This window comes from Pipra filicauda, unplaced genomic scaffold (genome assembly GCF_003945595.2).
Source record: "Pipra filicauda isolate LSUMZ 115617 unplaced genomic scaffold, ASM394559v2 scaffold83_size3615187_pilon, whole genome shotgun sequence".
NCBI lineage: Eukaryota > Metazoa > Chordata > Aves > Passeriformes > Pipridae > Pipra > Pipra filicauda.
Window position 1 is genome coordinate 342291 of NW_024105020.1, and position 20223 is coordinate 362513.

Here is a 20223-nt window from a genome sequence, read left to right on the forward strand (position 1 = left end):
TGATAAATTTAAGGGAGTTTTTTGTTTGTTGGTGTTTTTTTGTTGTTGTTGTTAGGTTTTTTTCTTTTTTGTAGTATTCCTGCTTGTACACGTCTGTTTCTCACTCCTGTCCGCCGGCAGGATGCTGGGCAGGGGCAGATCCGCGTGGCTGCAGCATCCTTTAACGCACCTGCAAGGGGAATGTCCCAGGCAGCCCCCGGACGGGGAGGGGGGAACTGCTGCCACGGTGTGGGGGGTTTGAAGCCACTTTGTTTCCCCGCGCTGGAGCCCCAGCAGTTTCCGTGTGACTGGGAAAGTTTTATTCCTTGCCTCCATGAAGAAAAGACCAATTGGAACCCTGGAAATCGCACAGCCCATAAATATGATACAACCTGGCAAGATGATCTGCCCGCCTAAAAACCTAACACAAACACACACACCAAAAAAAAAAAAAAAAAAAAAAAAAAAAAGAGAGAGAGAGACACAAAAGTAATCAAAGAGAGAAAACGACCGACAAGAAATTAGACTTTTCATTTAAAATGTTCGTGGGTCTTCATTTGGAAAACGGAGTCAAGTCTCCGTGTGTAGAGACTTTGAGGGAAAAGGGTTGAAATATTTACATGAACAAAACTTTCCACCTACCGCGTTTGGCGCAATAAGCACTAGCAATATTCCAGACTAGTAAAATACATTCCGGAGCGCAGTTCTCTTCAGAAAGGTGGTGGCTTGCTTGAGATTTGCCGTAGTTTAGTGAACATTTCTCTCGCCTCTGAAGGGTTTTGGAGTTGAAAGCTCAGCATCCCGGGGTCGGGATTGAGCGGATTTCCCTCCAGCTTTCCTCTGTCCCCCCTCCCCCCAACCCTCCAAGCGTAACCTGCGTTATATTTTAAACAAAACAGGAGTTAGCAGCTCGGCTGTTCTGCTGTATGCCCGCACTAGTTAGCAGCAGCAGCAGTCTGCGAGATACTGCAAGCGAAGTGAAAAACTAACGCTTAAACGAGCAACAAGTTAATTCGGTAAAACTTAAACTTTGCTGGCTGCCTTCGGAAGAGTCTGGTCCGGCCAAGATTGTTGGCTCCATGCTTGCAACGGCACCCCAGTTGTTTCATGGCTAGGCTTCGCGAACATTTTTTTCACATCCTTCTTTTAATAAATGCCTATTTGTCCGAATGGACGCCTTTGGAAAGTGGATGTAGACGCAATACTGTCTTGGAGGTAGGGAAATGAAAGTGTTTACCGTATTTAGTATTCATTTACTTATAGTGGGAAATGATTAGGTATGTACTAATATAACCGTGGAGACCAACTGCCTAATTAGCATTTACAAATTAAAATGTTAAACATAAAGACATATTCCGTATACAGTCTGCTATATGTAAAACACATTCGTGCATAATACGGCAGTCAGCTGCAAACGTGAAGTTGACTGGCTTCCAGATATGTAGCGTTCTTGGCTAATGTGAGCTGCTCTGGGTTTTTCAAGCTTACCCACGCTGTAGTTCATAGTTCTTATGACCACCTTGATAGCTGCACTAGGGATATTACACTAACCAATCTGAAGAAAATAGGAAAATACACAGATTACTTTTAAAGTCTGACGATAACAACGATAAACACAATAGGCAGGCAGATCATTTATCCATACCTTTTATTCTGAAGGCTTCACTCGGAACCTTATTTATTGCTTTGAGCATAACAAAGCATTTCGGGTTCTGTAATAAATTAGAACAATAACACAGAACTGCACATGCAAAGCAAGATAGCTTTTAAAACAGGAGTCCTTTCTTTCCCAGCCGCATAATTTTGATATTACCCAATGTGTCGTGCTCAGGGTTCACCTCACACAGACTGTAATGAGAGTTGCCAAATGAATGGAACAATCTATCTGTTGACTTGAGCTCAACGTAGACATATTACATATGATGGAAACCTAATGCTCCCACCGATGTTAAAATCAGAGGGATATATAGTTCCAATCCAGACCCTTGAACATGTAGATTTTTATTTATCAGAATAACTGTGCATGTAGCGACATAAAAAGGGGATTTACAAGTTGGAGTCTTTTAAAAGAGACTGTGAAAACCTTAGCCCTGCTTTTATTAGACATGATATCATTCCGATTTGCGTGCTTGCCATCTCAATGGCTTTTCACATGTAAAAAAAAAGATCCATATGCATTACATAGATTTTCTTTTACGCACATAAGGACTGGCAGTCTCTTAGTGGATAAGAGGGTGAATAATTGTGATACACCAGAAAACAGTTCGTGCAGTTTGGCAGCTCTGGTTATTATTATTAGATTTTTTGACATTTGAACTTGCCTATTGTCTAAGGAGCTCAGTGCAGATTGCAGTAGGTCAACCTTAAGGCTGCTCTTTTTGGCATTGCACACAAACATGCACACGCTGTCTGTTCTCCTTGTGTGAATGCAGCAGCTACAGTTTTATCGTGCCTTTTTTTTTTTTTAATGCACATTTATTTATATTTATCTAATCCGCTTGGGTTTTTCCGCTTGGGGTCGTGTGATTAGTTTGTACGTGCCTTCATTTTACACCCATTCCTCCAATCTATATATTTGCCTGATGTTGGATACTTTTAAGTACTTTACAGCAGTATAATTCCAGCATCCCGACGTTTGATAAAAGGGACTTCAGTAGCCCTGGGATTAAATGACGTATTTCCCTGCAGCTTTGCTCAACTCCATCATGACTCCTACAGTCAAAAGTTAACGTTATTCATCATCTCCTTGCATTTATTTCCTCCTCCCCTCTCTAAATTCAGCCCCACCATCCTACTTTTGAAACGGTTTCTTGCCGCCTGCTAGGAGCTGGCGGGGGGGAGGGGGGGAGAAGTGTGGGAGGCGGAGGCTGGGACCCGAAAGCCCCGGTGGGGAGCCTGCCGCCACTTTGCGTCCCCGGGGGCGGCCCCCGCTCCACCGACCTTTCCGCGGTCGCGGAGCGGGCCGCGGCCACGCGAGGTTCCGGAAAACGCCCTCCCAGGCCGGGCGACGGGAAAGAAGGATGCTTCAAAGAAGGAAAATGCGAAATAGGGATGAATCACCCCGGGGGGGATGGAGAAGGGGAGCGGGTAAACTGGATCAAACCCGGTAGGAGAGTCAGTTTGCACTGGGAAAATCTAGAGATTGTGTCTAAATAACTTTTCCCTGGAGTAATTTGCACCTCTTGGTCTTTCTTCTCTCGTTTGGTTAGTGCTGTTTTCTCATCTGCCAGGGTGAAGGCACTCAGGCCGAACAACAGTCCATCTCTTCTTCTAGCAGTCTGTCATTTAAAAATGTATCTATATGCGTGTATAAGTGTGCAGATATATAGGTATACTTACATCCAGGCGTGTACAGAAGCATATGCATCTGGATTTTTTCCTCTCTTCACTCCCCTTTTCCCTCCTTAACAAGCACCTGATAACGCATTTAAGGCTTGTTATTTGAACTCTCAGATCAGCATGCAGAAATGTAATTGCAACGTTTTTCATCAGAAAGAAAAGAAGGAGGAAAGGGGGAGGAATTCCCCCCCAGCCCCTCACACCCTCACACACAGACATCCAGTGCTCGGTAATCGCTGAGTCATCGTATTGGGGGTCAGTGGGTAAACATGAAGGAGAGAGAGAGCAGCAGCTTATTAAAAACCTCGGCACAAACCTCATCCCTCCTCATCTCCAGCCTGGAGATCCCTCCCCTCCTTCTTCCCCTAGATTTACTAATCCGGACTTGGAATAAAGTGGTCGAAGTGCGGCCAGAGCCTTTTTGAGGCTGGATGTCCTCCTCAGGTGCAGTGTGACCCGCTTTGTTCCGGAGGGGTGGAGGGAAGAAATTCAACATTAAACTGCTATTTGGACTGTCGATGATGTGCGTCGTTTTGTGGGGGAGAGGGGAGAAGGAGGAAAGGGGGAAACACTGGCCAGTTCACTTAAGGATGCAAAGAAAGGGAGAGCTTTCTCCAGGGCTGGACTCTGATCTGTGCATGTTTATTCCTGTTTAAACGCTATTGTTCCTGTCAGCCTTTGACATAAACAGAAGGGGCGGGGAGGGGGGGGGGGCGTTGAGGGGGGTGACTGGAACAAAGCTGCTCAAACCCCAGCAACCCTCAAAGGTAGAGGAATACTTTCTTTTCTTCCCTTTAAAAATATATGACCACACTTTGTGTTTGAGGTCGTTTTCTGGGTCCCCCCACTCTCCCTGTGAACTGAGCAGAGTGTCTGGTAGTGATTCACTTACCATGGCCCGTTTAGACAGGCACATGTCCCCCCAGGTGGGTGCCAGGGAGCCTTGCAAGGACAGCTTCTTGGGCCCATGGGCTGCCAGCGGTTTGAAGGAGTAGACTTAAAATCGGTTTGCAGCAAGGCCTGCAATGGGAAACAAAGAGGCAGAAATGTTGGGAGCCTGAGGAGAGCCTGAAATACAGAGAAACATTGAGCTTCCCAGAGATGTTTCAGCTTCTCAGTGGGGGACAGAGCAGGATCCTTTTTGGGCTGCCTCTGTGCATTTGAGGGCTGGACTGTACAGCCCACACTGAATCAGAGGCATTGTGTGTAAATAAATAAGTGCACATTGTTTTGAGATGCTGCTATTGTATTTGGGGCTGGGGGGGGGAGAGGGTAATATTTTGTGTGTGTGTATGCGTGCTGGCCTGTGCGCTTTCAAAAGGTGAGTGCAAATTGCAATAGTTGCTGCTCTGTTTTTGTTTGTCAAACAGGGCCCATCTCTTGGGAGAGGGGCATGTGGCGGATCCCAGCCCGGGATTACATTAATCAAAGCATTATTTCCCCAGGGATGTGCAGCACAAATGATAGTAAATCCTAATAAAATTGGATCGCTGAGAAATTGAACGCTTAAAGTAATCTGCTCTGCCTGATAAAAACTTCAAATTTATAAGATATGCATCCCCACCTCCAAACACCTTAGGTATCATCACTATGTGTGTATTATACGTCTATCTGTAGGAGAGAAATCACTGCTCAGTTTAGCAGGCCCATCACTATTGAATATATACATAGATATAAATGTGTGTATGTGTGCATGCACACATATATTGCACACACACACACACAAAGTAATAAAATAAGCTAAAATCTATATGCACATAACAATGATGAATATGGCTAATATTTTAAGGACTTTACATGCAACACCTTTTCTGTGGTAGACGTTGTAAAAGGCTTGGACAACAATACACATAGTTGTGTACCAGCACTGTAATCTTGCCTGGGGACTCAGGTCTCTCTTGCTTTTTACTGATGCTCACCATGGGCCTCCATGATGGCACCTGTAATCTCAGCCCACCAAGAGCAGCTTTGCTTTTTAAATATGAGACCACAGGAGAGGTAGGGAAAGAATTTAAAAAAAAATAAAATAAGTGAACACGAGCATTTGAAGCCTTTGAGGGGATGAGCTTCAGAAGGAAATTGCCTTGGACCAGGTGGGCATAGTTGAAGGAAGGAAAGGTGTTCCCAGGCCAGTTATTTTGCCTCAGACATGCAGCATGCTGCACGCACAGTCTCTCAGTGCAGGGCTAGACCACCACCTCCTCTGCCCCTTGGCATGGGACAGCAGAGGCCAGGGTATCTGCTGGCCATTCACGAGCTTCAGACCCTGAGTCTCAGCTATTTCCTTTCTGCAGAAGGAAAGTTTATTTATAATTGCAGCCATAGGACATGACAATAGGCTGAAAGAGACCCACTGTCCAGCAGGAAAAAAAAAAAAAAAGGCTTTCCACCCCCCCTCTTCCCGCTTAAAGACTGCTGTGCTTCCAAATGTGAAAGGGGCAGAAGGCATTTCCACTCACCCAGCTGAAACTCTTTGAAAGGCTGTGAGCCTCCCCGACGTTATAAATGCTGATCATTCCTCCTCCCCCCGCCGTCCCGGGACCCGTTACCCCCGCGGGAGTCGGCTTTGCTGCGGGCCCCCATCCGGGGCAGGTCCTGCCCGCTTGCCCTGCGGCCGACATGTCCCGTACGCCTCTTTCTGTTCCTGTCTTTTCTGACATCGCTAGGCAGACCGAAGGCGACTTAGCCCTTCCCCTAGCGTGGGGCTTTCCTGCCCCGGGGGCTTGCAGAGAAGGGCGGGCGGAGGTGGCCCCGACCCCGCAGCGCCCCGCACCCTGTCCCGGCCTGCCGGTGTCTTCCCCCACTGCCTGTAGACAGGCAGGCGGCGGGGGTGAGCTGAGCCCTCTCCCAGCCCCGAAATGACGCAGCCCCTGCTCCAGCATCGTCGCCCGTTTGGGCTGGCTCCATTTCAGGAGCTCCGTCTCCCCCCACCCCCTTCTTACCAGTCTTCCTCCTTCCTCCTCCTCCTCGCCTCACCGTCACTCTCAACCAACACTCCCCCCCCCACCCCCCCCGCCTCGCTCCCGCTTCCCCCCGCCGCCCCAAACTCCTTCCTAAGGACCGTGGGATGCTGGTGAGCTCTGGTGAGAGTTGCCGGTCTCCAATTCCAAACGGGGAGCCGCCGGGAGCGGTGAGGCAGCCGTGCCGGGGGAGAGTGGTCGGGGGGATAGGGAGGCAATGAAGGAAGGAGGCGGGGGGGGCGCATCCACGCACACCCCCTCTCCCCCCATTTGGCGCACCCCCTGCTCCCGGGAACGTGCAGCCCCCGCGCCCCGCCCGGCCCTGTCAGCGCAGCGGCGGCTCCGCGACCCCCGACGGGGCTCCCGCCGCGCCCCGCACGACTCCCCTCGTCCTCCCCCACGCGTGTGCGGAGCGTGCAGGGACACACTCACCTCACCACTGAGGGTCCCTCTTTTCCTTTATCCCCCTTCTTTTCCTATCCCTTCCCCCCCCGCAAAAGAAACCTCAAAAACCCCCAAAAAACAACCCCCAAAAAGCCCAATAATTTGCATACCGTTTGTCACCCTCGCTCAGTATTCCCCCCCACCCCACCGCTTCTTTTATCCCCCCCTTCACTCCCGCCCAGACCGACCCTTCTCCCCCACTCCCCCGCAACCCGGGTGCAACCGGATGGCAAAAATCAAAGCTGGATCCAATTTACCCCAGTTGTCTTCCTTTGAACACTCATAAGGTAGGTATGGTGGGATGCTGCTCTCCCACTCCCCATGTGCTCAGTGAGGTGCCTTCCTCTCCACCCTCTCTCCCCCTCCCCTCCATGCCGCTCTCTATTCCTTAATTGGCTCTATCTTGATGTGCACTTGTTTTGTTTAGCCTATTTTACCATTGCGGACGAGATAGGCAGAAAAAGGAGCGTTTGACTTGGTATGTCTCTCTGATTTTTTTTTTTTCCCCCCCCCCCCCCCTTCGAGGTTAATTTGCATTCGAAGTCTAATTCATATTTCAAAATCCTGGCATTTGAGGACTGTATAGGAACAGGGCATTCATTTCTGTTTTTGAGGAGGAGCCTTTCCTGCATTTGCTCCTCTCTGCATAATTTCATTGTGTTCACAAGTGACAGGGATTTGCATCAGTTATTTTGCAATTTATTTTTTAAAAGAGTTGGATCAAATTTAAGGAAAAAAAAATTATTTTTAAAATTGTCAAGGGAGTAAATACTGGGCATTATAAAAGGACCATACATTACTAACAATGTTGCAAACTTAGAGTTTAAGGCACAGACTATATATTCAGATAAACATATTAATCTGCATTCCTTGGAGTTGGATTTCTGAGTCCTGAACATCCGATTTTGATCACAGTCAGAGAAAGTCAACTATACAAATACTGTGGTGTATTTATAGTTCCTCACATTTATTTACAGGTGATTTTACTGCTGTTTGCTACTCTTGCTCCAGCGCTTTGTAATTATTTCACTCCTGCAAGGCATTTCATAGGATTAGATGCTGCTTTACTCATTAAAGATTTTCGGCTTATCCAGCTGTAACTTTCATCCACAACTCTGGAAATAGTTATGTGGCCACGTGGACGTTATGGAAAGATTATAAAAGATATGTGGATATAAACCAATCTTTTTATACGTCTATGTATCTTTCAGTTCTTTGGATATGATGAAGAATCCGTCTACATTTAGGCCTTTATGGGTCCTTTAAGGACTTCTTTCACATATTTTATTTGTATCTATAGAATGAATTTTCTTTATGTATGTAGGGATTACATGAATGGCATATGTTGCGTAATATGCATATGAGGCCTTTCAAGTATTTCTGCACACACACAAATTTATTTTTGACAAATGTATGTGTGTGTGTACATGCATGTTTATACATGTGTGTGATGAAAAACATACTGGAAGAGAAAACTGCCCAAAATAAAAAATGTTCATAAAGGAAAAGCTGTTAAAGTAGTTCACTGGGAGTTTGCATCTGGTGCTTTGCAAAAGTCACTTAAGTTGCAGACTTTACTCTAAATACGTTTATATACCCCCATTTCAGCATAAAAATCTCTCTGCATGTATTTGTCCTTCTATAACTAAGTGAGGCTATGAATTATGCCTAAAAAGATGCCACTGATATAAAAAACTTGTAAAATAGTAATGAAATATGGAATTTTATATAATGCCAACAACTGTAGCATGATTCTTGGCATAAGCAGTTTAGTGCAATTTCATTTGTCTGAACCAGAATGATATTACAAAGTGAATTAATAGAACATTAGTACTGAAAAAAAGAAACACTTCTTCCTTTGAAATATGAAGTGCCACTAACTTGAGATGAAACCTGAAAGTCAGTGAATAATATATGGGAAATATTAATATTTTAAATGTATCATATTTAAAATTGCTGTGAACTTAAACAAGGTTTCATATCAAGAAAAAACAAGTAATTCATTTTAGGTTCCAATTTTATATGCAACATTTTACAAATGATGCACTTCACTAAAGAAGGGAAGTCAGGTATGTAAGCATATTTTGCAATTTTGCACATGAAATAAAGTCATTATGGAATATGAATTTAATTTGGAAAATGATAAAAAAGAATATTTATTTTATTTTTTCTACTGTGCTGAAAAGAAAACATTTTTAAGTAGCTGATTGAGGAGATGAAATGAACTGATATGGCCCATAATACCCACATGGGCTTTTATACCTTGTGAAACCACATCAAAACAGAACCTTTATAAAAAGTATGAAGTCAAGTAATGCAGTCATATTTTATATTTAGAATGGGAGTTGATATGATTCAGCCTAATGTTGTAAAGAGTGAGCCCTCTGGCACTTGGCATTACATTATTTTAAAATTACTCCTGCAAGGAAAGTTAGTAGAAAGAGGGTAGCAGTGTTGAAGCCTAACACTGAAGCTCAGGGGCAAATTGGGGTGCCACTGCCTGTCCTGGCTCTGGTTTAAGTGAGGACAAAGTGTCACCCTTGGTTCTCTCCTTAGTTCAAAGTCTGTTGGCTCCAATGTTTCAATGCCCTGCTCCAAAGAGCAGGTACAGCTCAGCCTCTGGAAGCTGAACCTGTGCTCCTTAAGATGGGCCAAATCCTCCTTTTCGCTTTCATTGAAGCCACTTGGAGTTTTGTCTGATTGGAATGATATGTAGGATATATATGACTGGACATTTTGAGCAATTGGGGAAAAAAACCCCTACCCAAACCCAAACATGTCTTTGCATCAATGGAAAGTGTTGGGTGTGTCTGAAAGGGCAGTTGTGTGTTCTGGGAAAGACTAACTCTGCCATGACTCTAAGTGCCTATGAACTGTCTTGTGGAAGGACAGCAAACTCTGGTTAGTCCATAGCCTGGTTCCCACCTACTTAGCTGTTCCCACTAGGAGCTAGTTGTAGGTGCCACAGAAGAAGACAGGTTGGTGGTGGAGAAGAGGGGACACGGTTGTCACTTGCTACACAAGCAGATCTCTTTCTGGACAATTTTGCCCAAAGCCCTGGGATATTTGCTATGGTTCTCTCAATTATCTCCCAATAATTTCAGTAGCTTGTATTTTCATTACAAATGCCTAGTGTCCTTTGGAAACTCACTACAGATATTTTAAATTCAGAATAACTGTGATGGGAAAAAAAAAATCATGCTTTTCCTTTTTATTCAGTTTTATCACAATCACAGTTTATTTAAATATACATTTCTCTGCTGTGAAATAACCTTTCTTTCCACATTTATACCCATGTGCACAATGCTAACTCATAACAGAAAAACATTTTAGAACACTGTGCCATGCTTATAGGATAATTATTAATCTTGTCAGAATAAAAAGTGTGCTAAAACTATTCCATACAAAGGTTTGTGCCTTAATGTTTTTGAAAATTTTTTTTAAAGTAATCAGAGATGTCATAACAGAGGGAGAAACCATACGATATATAGCACGTAGTAAAAGTATATGACTCCTACAGGACTATTTAGAAATACACAAAGCTTATTTTTTCTCCTTTTGGTTAGTAGACTACTTGAGGAAAAGGTATGTTTTTATTTTTATTCCTGCTTTTGTCTATGAAGACAATGGGAAACTACAATTTCCAGATTTTAGTAGCTATAAATGGTATAAAAATAAGGAAGAGAGATGTTAATGATACATATCTGGAGGGATAAATACACAATAATCATGCACTCTGATAGCAGAAAGAAAAATTATTTGACTATAAAACCAATGCTAAATACAAGCAGAATAATATTGTTCTAGTGAGAAATATAGCAACTAAAATGATACAACAAAAATACACTTTTGAAACTCCCCGTATGCTTAGAACTTTTCCAGTTGAATATTCCTTTTTAATGTTTTGTGACCACTGAGATATAGTTAGTGAACAAACCAGTCAAAACTTTTCTTTGTTTTCCTACCCCATATCTACAAATCCAAAAATGCAACCTGTAGCAATTCCACTTGATATTAGGGAGGTGATTTTCCTGTTTGTTGCTTGGGTTTTGCTTGAAACTTGATTTTGCGTACTCTGACTCGTGCTGAAATTTCTGGGGCATGCAGCAGTGTTTGTAGGGTCATCCACTTATTTTGTGTGGGAGGGCCAGCTTTTTCATACTGGGGATTCATTCAGGCACAGGAAAGGGATACTGCTGGATAGGAACTATTTTTCAAGGGCATTGGGCATTTACCCTCTCATTTAACTTCAGTGAGAACTCTGAAAACTCAATATTAAAAGAAAAGTGCCCATTTTTCTTTAGAAAGTGAAATGTGGACATAGAAATCTGATAAATTTCTTTTGTCTCTGGTTGAAAAAAATGGTAAAATGCTATAGCTGGAAATGTCTCTTTTTATCTTTGAATAGGTTTCGCGTCAGCCCTTTGAGTATAAAGCACAAACCTACCTTTCCCCATGTGATAACTGTTTATTTTGCCTTTTTGTTCTGAGGTAGAAAAAATGATTAAACCACTAATGCCCCCAAAAACCCAGACAGAAATAATAGAAATTATTCTTCATTACTCAATTAAGAAAATAAGAAATTTGGAATCTGCGTAAGGTGAATTATGATTTTATATGCTGCTGATTTGACTTTTTGAAATTAGTATCTTCGTACTGAACTCTTGCATATATTTTTATTACTGTTAGGAAAGAATAAGATGCACATTTCAAAGACCTGTTAGAGGGACAGCTTTTTGAACTGTGACATGCTGAAGCCTAGGAAAAATATAGCAAATGTTTTGAGGAGCAATCATGATCTGGGGAGAGGAGAGTATCCATAGATGCCTCTCTGCCAGTGAACCCTGTAGCAGGTCATGTGCACCTGGGGCTACGGATTTCTCTTCATAAGAGGAGTAGCAGGAGAACCAAAACACAACTGGTTACTGATCGAAGTTCCCTCAGTGCAACACTATCAAGTTTTGAGATCAATTTTGGCTGGATGGTGTCAAGCTGCAAGTAGGAAAGGGGTCCAATCCAAACAGTTTTGCACCACCAATGTCCACACTCAGGGGATAATTTCTTCGTCTGCAAGTGGTGGTTGAAGTCATGACCCTTCTCCCAGCAAAACCCAGGACAAGCTGGCCCCATGGCTCCCAGCAGGACTTGTGGTCCCTGGGGGAGGGATGCACCACTTTTTTGTGCGGAACCCACAAGGCTCCCCTCTGCATCCTGATGTCAGTTTTCCTCTGGTTTCATCTCTAACCTCTCTGTTAGGTTTTTTTAATTTTAAATCCGGGCTTCGTCTAGAAACGATTGGGCTGCGCTCAGCACCGCCTGTCTTGGTAGGTTTGAAATTCCTGGGAAACCTCAATACTGGCACTTTCTAAACACAGTGAGAAAAGCACAGTGGAATATTAATGGGAGAAGCACATTTTAAAGGGGCAACACCACTTTGTAATTTTCATCTGTTAAAATATATCGGTCAGGGGCAGCTTGGGGGAGTTGCAGCAAAGCCACAAGTGTTCTTCACAATTTAGAGCTTCTGTGTTTTAATTATTTCTTTTTTGCTGCCACTGTGAAAGATCCCTGGAGACAATGGGGCTGTGACACTGAGGAACAGGTTATCCTCATTGTGCAGGGAGCACCATAAAAAACACAAAACAGAGACACAGAATAAAATACATCTCCCTCTGTCCCTTCCCATTTTCCCTATTTTCTGCTGTTACAGTAGTTATGTTAGATCAGCAGTGGGTAAAAAGGAAAAAAAACAAACAGATGGAAATGTGTGTCTAAACTGACAGAGCTTTTGTAAATTTTAAGAACTATCTCAAGGAAAATAATAATAATAAAATAACAACAGTAATAATAATAATAGACATTCTACACTGTTATGGATTTTATTTATTTAAACACAAATTTATGGTGCTGGCCACACACTAAAAATTGAAGAGTTTGGTACTGCAGTTGCTTTGGTGTATTTTTCAGCATTGTAATGGGCTACAGGGAGACAAAGGAGAATATGAATATATGGCAGTTGGTCTTTAGGTTTGGGTGACATTTTTGCTTGTTTTAACTGTCTTTTTAGAAAACTTATTTTTCTTCTATCATGCTATTGAATTGCAGAAGATATTGATATAGAAAAGCTGGAATTATTTAATAACCAAAATTAGAAGTTATTTTTGTAGTATATTTCTCATTAACAACCTCTTGACTGATAAGGAATCCTGAGGTCCAGGCTAAACTCACCCATGGTGAGAAAGAGTGAGATGATAGATGGACATATTTCTCACCTTCAAAACAGGTTTCTTTAGAAAGCAGTAGAAAGCAAACCCTTTCATAGAGCATTAAAAAGCAAGCTCAAACATGACACTACTGTCACACCTTTCATGGTACTTTTTTTTTCAGGAGTCTGCCCCTGATTTTAGTGCAAAGGAGCTGCTCTTTGAAATGGCGTGTCCAGCTTTGGCGTTTGCCTGCTGAGGAAGAGGTATGCCCTTTGTCCCTCACCTGCAGATGGCTTGGATGCTTTTACTTTCCTGAAGCGAGCACTTCCCAGTGGGCTGCATTCAGAAAGTGCTTTTCATAGCAGTAATACAGAACCAAGTTACAAAAGAATATTAATCCAATACATTCCAAAATTCAAATATGTGTGATTAATAAGCATTATTATCTATAAATAAGGCTCTAATGATACTTTGGCAGTGTTGTAAACACAAGAATCAGAAGCAATTATTGTCATTATTGTTCTGCAAGTACTTTCCATGAATACCAAATGGATATTACTGTCCAGCTCCTCGGCACATAGAAATCCTGTAAAGAAACAGTTGTCAGTCAGTAAGGCCTGGCTGACTGCTGTTAACTACATTTTTCTAAAGTGCAGTGTACCTAAAGACAAAGCCCCTGAGTTACTGAGAGTAAGATGGTTGATTAAAAAAATTATTCTTTGTGTTTTGCAACCCCCCAAAAGATGTTAAATAAAGCCTATGATAAAGTTTTCACATCCTGTGAGAAGCACAGTTTGTGCGATGGCTGTGATTAAAAAGGGAAATGGATTCTCTGACAAAAAAACTGCCTTTCTTTATGTGAAACCCACAAAGGTGAGAAGGTCCCAGCTAAAAGGTGGTTTGTAAATAATGACACTCCCCAGCTGTAAGAGGTAGCCCGTTGCTAGTTTTCAAGGACATGGGATCAAAGGGGCGTTCAAGTCTCATCACATTTACCTCTCCCCAGTTTGTACAGGTTCCATAGACTGGAGTCACATTGTCGGCCAGGTCCCGCTCTCTGTGACACCCCCACTTGCCTGCCTTTGGCAGTCTCACCTTCCTCACCAAACCTTGCTGCTTTAGACGGCGCCAGCCAACAGCAGCATTTTGTGGTGGGTGTCATGTTGTTCTTCAGATGCCAGGGTGTCATCGCGAGCGGGAACAGTGTGGGTCTGACTCTCTGAATATGCAGAAAGAAAAAGTAAAAAAAAAACCCAACCAAACCCCAAACAGTAAGCTTTACTTTCCAAATGTGTTCAATTCTTCTTTCCTCTCCTCGATATTTGGGGCGTGCAGCACCCTATACCATGTGGTTTAACATTTTGTTCTCTATTTGTAGGTCAACATTTCCATGATTAAACTTCATCCTTTATTCAGCCTGTTCTGGCTAGGCTTTGCAACACATGTGATATAAGCTGTTTTCACAGCTAGTAGGCCAAATCTTACTCTGAATAAGGGAGCCAAACATATGTGACTGAGTCAGACACTTAAAGCAACTCCCTGGTAAATGGGAGATAACTCCAGGTGCAGTGATGAACACTGAGAACCAAAAAAGTGGGAAGGGTGGCCAGCATTCCTCTGTACAGGAAAAGAGACATTCTATGCACACAGGCAGTGAAATCATAACCCTGCCCAAATTTTGTTCTCCCACATTTGCCTAAGGATACAGAGCCCTCTTCACTGGAGTTACCGGAATCTTTCCATTCGGGGTCAAGACAGCCTGGAGTAGGCTCAGCTGCAGCTGAGACAGGGTGTGCAGGAGGGGGATATGGTGGGAGGAAGTGAGGCCCTTTCTGAAGAGCCCACCTTGCATTTGCAGCATGCACAAGGAAGTTGCTGGGGGAACATGAAACACTTTGCATATGGCATTGCATTTCTTTCAGTTACCCTCTTTTCATCACCTTTACCTGTCTCATTTACTGACCGAGGTTGATGGTTCTTCTTTTACCTGGAGGCAGGTATCAATTGCTTTAAGTCCGTGGGGTTGGACTGGGTGACTTCTCTGCATAAATTTCTGGAAATGCTGGCCACCCAGAGTGAGAGTTACCCAACCCAATAATCCTAGGTGCAGAGGATTTGTGTTGAAGGACTCTCTTTCTGGCTGTGTGGCCAGCAGCCCTCCTCCTGTCCTTTGTTACCATCATCTGGTAACTGTTAGGTGCTGAGAAGCCTACAAGACTTGTCAGGTACAAACAGAAGGGCCAAGGGAGTAGATGGGCGTCATAAATAATCCAGACCTCCTGTGTGGTTGCTGTGTGACGTTCCTACCTTCACCAGGGCTGGACTGGTCTGGGATGTCAGATTGCTACACAGCAAGTACCAGAGTTGACTAGAGTGAATAACAAAGGAGAACTCCTGCAGTAGGTCCAGAGAAGACATGTTTTTCTCAAACGGACATGGCTGTACCCATAATATTGCAGAGAGAGGACTGTGCTTTATGTCTCTAATTTGGTGTTGAACTGTAGCATCACAGAGGGGAGTTGACAATGAACTGTTTCCCACAGGAACAAGCCTTCCAGAGTTCCACTTGGGCTGCCTCCCTCAGCTAAAGGAAATACAGGCAATGTAGATAGCAGGACTTTCATTGACATTTGCTTTTGTCTTTTTTTTTTTTTCATGGCACCCCTTCTTTAGCTTTTGTTCATCTGCTTTGGTTTTTTCAACAGCTTTTTTTCATTTAGGAAAAAAATGTACCCATCCAAAACTAAATCAAATCTGTTTTCTCGATCTTCAGTGGATAAACTCAAATAATGATTATTGTGGCTGTGTGAGTACTGTGCTATCCACAGTTTAGAAAGTCCTGTCCTGATAACACACACAGGATGAAATGTATGCACTAGTCTGGGGCTTTGAGGGCTGGCCTCATGGTTGGGCAAATCCCTCAGCATGCATGTGGGCATCTGATCAGCTTCTCTGCTATTGCATTGGGAAGAAAAGCAGGCTACAAGAAGTTACTGAGGACTTAATAGAGGGCAGGTGCCTTCAATGCTTGTCATGAGGTTAGGGGATGCTGCCCTGAATGAGGCACAGGAGTAGATGATTTGGTCTGGTGTGCCTGGTGACGTGAAACGGTGCAAGGCAGGGGGAGGATGAATTGCACACTCCTGGAAAGCAATAGGGAGAGTAGCATGATTTTGCCCTCACTGGAATGAAAGTTAATCCAGAATACACTGGAATAAATCCCTACGTGCATCAAAGATACATTGGTGTCAAATTAGTGGAAAGGAGAGGGGAATTGAGGCCAACTAAGATCTGCCGATAGGGTCAAGTGGCCTCTCTGTCCTTGGGTCTACCTTTTGGAAACATAAACTGCACCTCAGTTTCACTTTTAAAAATGAGCCAAATCCTGATGCGTACAAAAAGCAAGAGGAGTGGAAGAAGATGGGAAAGTTCTGTGATGAGAGTGCGAGAGAATCACAGCATGGTACAGTGATGTGAAGTTGAGGAAAAGAAAATTAAGATTTTTCTATCTGTTTTTTTAGACAAAAGAGGTTAAGTTACCGTTTTCTTATGCTTAAATAACAATCTCCCTCTTCCATGTTAGAAAAGATCTTGGAACCATACAGGAATGAATTAAGACTGTGGTACCAGACATAATTTCAAGTTAATAAAGAGATGGTGTGTTTTGTATTATCTTTTCTCTTGTTTCTGATTGTCTTTTTTGGGGGGTTGATATTACCGTAAGTAAATACATTTGCCTTTTGTTTCACTTTCCTCTGGTGACCTATTTCATTTAATTAGAAGGAAATGTATAATAGGAAATGAGTATCATCACACTGGGCTCCATCCAAAGCCTGTGAAATCATCAGGAACCTTTCCCGGGCTCTTCACTAGCACCAGGTCTGGCCTAGCAGAAAAAAGGGGCTATTTCCACCTTATCTGGAAGAATGTGTGCTGCCAGCATAAAAATATTATAGTCCTCATTTTAAGGTCTGGCCCAGATACTAAGGAATGATTTTGCTACTGCATATGCCTCTCTGTGCCACATGTTTCACATCTGCGGCAGCACGTTAAAGGATAAAGGTTCCTAAAACTTTAACTCTGAATATACATATAAAAAGAAGATACAAATTAAGGAAAAGATAAAAGATATTGATGGAAGTAGAGGAGATGCTCTTTAACATGCATATTATTGACTCAATAGATTGTTACGGCTTCAGAGCTATTAGGGTCTGCTGTGTCAATGTGTACTTAGGGACTGTTTAATATGCAGATGGTTGACATGACAGACTGGAGCCATTACAGTCTATCATGTCAGGGGGGATGCATGAATACGCACTTTGCCAACACTGTAAAAAGTCCCTTTAAAATGCAGGAGCAGTTTTTAAAAATAATTTAATAGATTCAGAGTTTGGATTTATCAACAACAAAAATTATTTCCAAATTAAGTCGTTCTCCATGTGGAATGTGCAGTCAGGAGTACAGGGTGTAATCTCAGATACGCAGCTCCTATCAAATCTTGTAAAATTAGCTATTGCACTTGTGCATGTGTAGAAGAGATCAGAATCTATCTGTCGGCATGCGTCTTTTTGAAGAATGTAGTTTTGTCTTTTTGAGGGGTAAGGGAGAATGTCGTCTCTTTTTTCATTCAAATAATCTTCAGTAGCAATTAAATAGCTTATGCTACCTAAGAGATCAGTTATTACAAGATAAGCAGCATGACAGTTTGGAAAACCGAATAAGTCTTTGATTATTTACTAAGTTTTGATATCTGCTATTTGCCTCGAAATGCTAAAAAGTGAAGTATAAGATACAAACATGAAAGACTCATTTGATCATCATAAGGAAAGGAATCAGTAGTTTTGCTTTTCTTTTCCTCAACAACTTATTTTTTATTAAAATAGCAAAGCCAAGTGTTGTGTTTAATAAGATATATTTTTTTCATTTGAATATCAAATGGAAAAATACAATTAAAATATTTCTGCTTTTACATTAATTGTAGGCTATATTTCAGCAACGCATATATCTAAGAAGCTCAGCATACACATTTGGTATATATTAGATGCTTCTAACAGATGCCCAGACCTCTTCCCCTGATTTTTAATGTTCTTTTTTATGGCAGTGATCCAGGGACATTTTAATTTGCAAGCCTGTGAATTTGGAAATAATACTTGTAGTGGGGCATTATGTCTAGTCCATTCCCTCTAAGTTTATTGTCCTGTGTCACCTAGCTCTGATTTTAGCTGATTTGCTGGACTGAGTCGCACTGTGCAATTCCAGCACAAAATTCACTGAGCAAAAGCACTCTGCCTTGCAAATAATAGTAACTGTGCAGTATTATAAAGGCCTTTCCTCTTATCTGTGGGACAGCTGGGGGACAAATCTTTCTAAGAAGTGCATTTTCAGGCAAATGTGATGGCTGATTTTTGACAGCTCATTTTACTGCCTGGTGCTAACAGGGAGACCACTGAGGTAATCAGGATGTGGTGGTGATGGATAGGGCAAGTACCAGGAGGTAGAAATGGACATTTCCCATAATCTGTTACACACAGGTGTTTCTGGGTCTTCTGTGAGATTTCTACAATGACACAGGAAAGCCAGGAAAAGCTTAGGGAAAAAGAGGGGTCTGGGAAAACCCAGGATATGGCTTCTTCTTACAGCTGAATGAATTCACCCTATGCCCCAGGAGAAATCCCTAGCAGGAGATGCCTCTCCTTGTGCTGAGTTACCTCAGCAACAAGGAAGGACCAAGCAAGAGGAGCCTGAGCTGCTGGAAAGTGTATCATAGCCTCAAACTGCATCAGTGCCAATGGGAAAGGTGCACCTCGCTCCTTCCCCAGCTCTTGGAAGGCGGGCACACCCCTGTGGTTGCTCTTGGCAGCTGGTGGCGACCACAGCTGCAGGAGTGGTGGTCCCCACAGCCCTTCTTGCTCCGTCTCTGACCATCATGGTGGTTGGGACAGGGGCAATGTGGCTCTCCAGGACTCTCTGCCTTTTTCCCCCAGAGCAGCCCTGGAAGCTCCATATCCCTTTCTGTGTACCCATGTGCAGGGAAATATCATCAGCTGAAAGAGGCACGTCTGAGGGTGCAATGTGGAGTGCTGCATTACCTGGTGCTAATCAATAAAGTGAAAATGTAGCTTTTTGACAGCGCTTGTAATTTTGACTATTGCAATGGTGTGCCATTTCTTTGAATGCACTATGCTTCTGTGCCCCATTAAAGCATGGTTGGCATCGCTTTCAACTATTCACAAATGCTGAGATGTTGAAAAATGTAACATTTACAAAAGATACATCTGGTGTATATTTACAAGGCTCAGGAATCATTTAAGTAGTGCCTGTGCCATCACCATATTAGGAGAAAAGTTAGTCCCAGCCGCATATGTGAAATCAGTAGTCGAACATGTGCTGGTTGAAAGTCCACTGCTATGACAGAGGATTTTGGGGTGTTAAATGTGAACATATCAACCTAGGTGTACACCTGATTGAGATAAGGATGGATGCACGTGACATATGTGATAACTGCCCATAGACACCTGTTTCAAACGGCATGTTCACAAGAGGGTTATGGATTTGGAGGAATAAATGCTTAAATATTTTTTTATTAAAGAAGAATCTTTGGCTTCTCACTGGGAGATGTCATCATACCTTTTCCTGTTCTTCAATGAAAATTGTAAGACCTACATAGCTAAGAATCAAGAAAAAAGCTATTGAGCAGCTTCCTTTATATCACATAACATGTCAAGGACAAAAAGGTGTTTGTCTTCTCCTGCCAGTGCAATACCACTTAAGTTACATTCGAAAACTATTTTTTAATTAATGCAATGGGTCATGTTTTCACCACACTAAGGCAGGAAATTCAAGGTAAACCAGATACTCCTTTTCTCAGTCAAACACACATGAATTAAGCATCTAGCATCAGACTTAATTTCAATTTCTAGGTCTGTAATTGAATCTAGCTCAATGTGAACTTTTTTTTCTACACCATCACATTGATATCTGGATGTTAGTGACATTATTTAAAGCAACAAATCAACCTATAGGACTGTGTTCAACTATATGTCATATGACAGTAAATGGAATAAAAAAAATGTTTCTTTTCTCTAGGGGCAGATTTGTTAAAGAGTTTTCATCTTTTGTCAAGATATTTAATCTTGGAATGTTTTAAAAAAAATGCAGTTTGTACAAGTGCAGATTTCTGCATGCACAGTTTGCCTGATTGCTAATTTGGCTGAACACACTTAGGCTTAACACAGGCAAATGAGAGAGGAAAGATAATTTTTGCATATATCCTTCTGAGTCAAGTGTGAGTCCCT

General features: G+C 42.6%; 1 protein-coding gene and 1 long non-coding RNA gene across 10 annotated transcripts in view; one reads left to right on the plus strand and one right to left on the minus strand.

The window, feature by feature from the left end:
- Nucleotides 1–20223, plus strand: part of LOC113999981 — a 39968-nt gene that overhangs the window by 2807 nt on the left and 16938 nt on the right. The window contains exons 1-3 of one of the 9 annotated variants that reach the window (XR_005566967.1): nucleotides 6188–6448; nucleotides 6905–7009; nucleotides 13110–13191. This is a non-coding gene — a long non-coding RNA (uncharacterized LOC113999981). Of the gene's footprint in view, nucleotides 1–6187; nucleotides 6449–6494; nucleotides 7010–7169; nucleotides 7201–13109; nucleotides 13192–20223 lie in introns of those variants that run through there. The other 8 variants (XR_005566970.1, XR_005566973.1, XR_005566966.1 and 5 more) reach the window with 8 other exon arrangements.
- On the minus strand, nucleotides 1212–6248 carry LOC113999980. Its single transcript, XM_027743856.1, has 5 exons — nucleotides 5778–6248; nucleotides 4211–4338; nucleotides 3319–3394; nucleotides 1625–1691; nucleotides 1212–1534 (listed from the first exon to the last, which is right to left on the minus strand). The coding sequence occupies exons 1-5, from the start codon at nucleotides 6198–6200 to the stop codon at nucleotides 1521–1523; spliced, it is 708 nt and encodes a 235-aa protein (XP_027599657.1). The 5' UTR covers nucleotides 6201–6248; the 3' UTR covers nucleotides 1212–1520.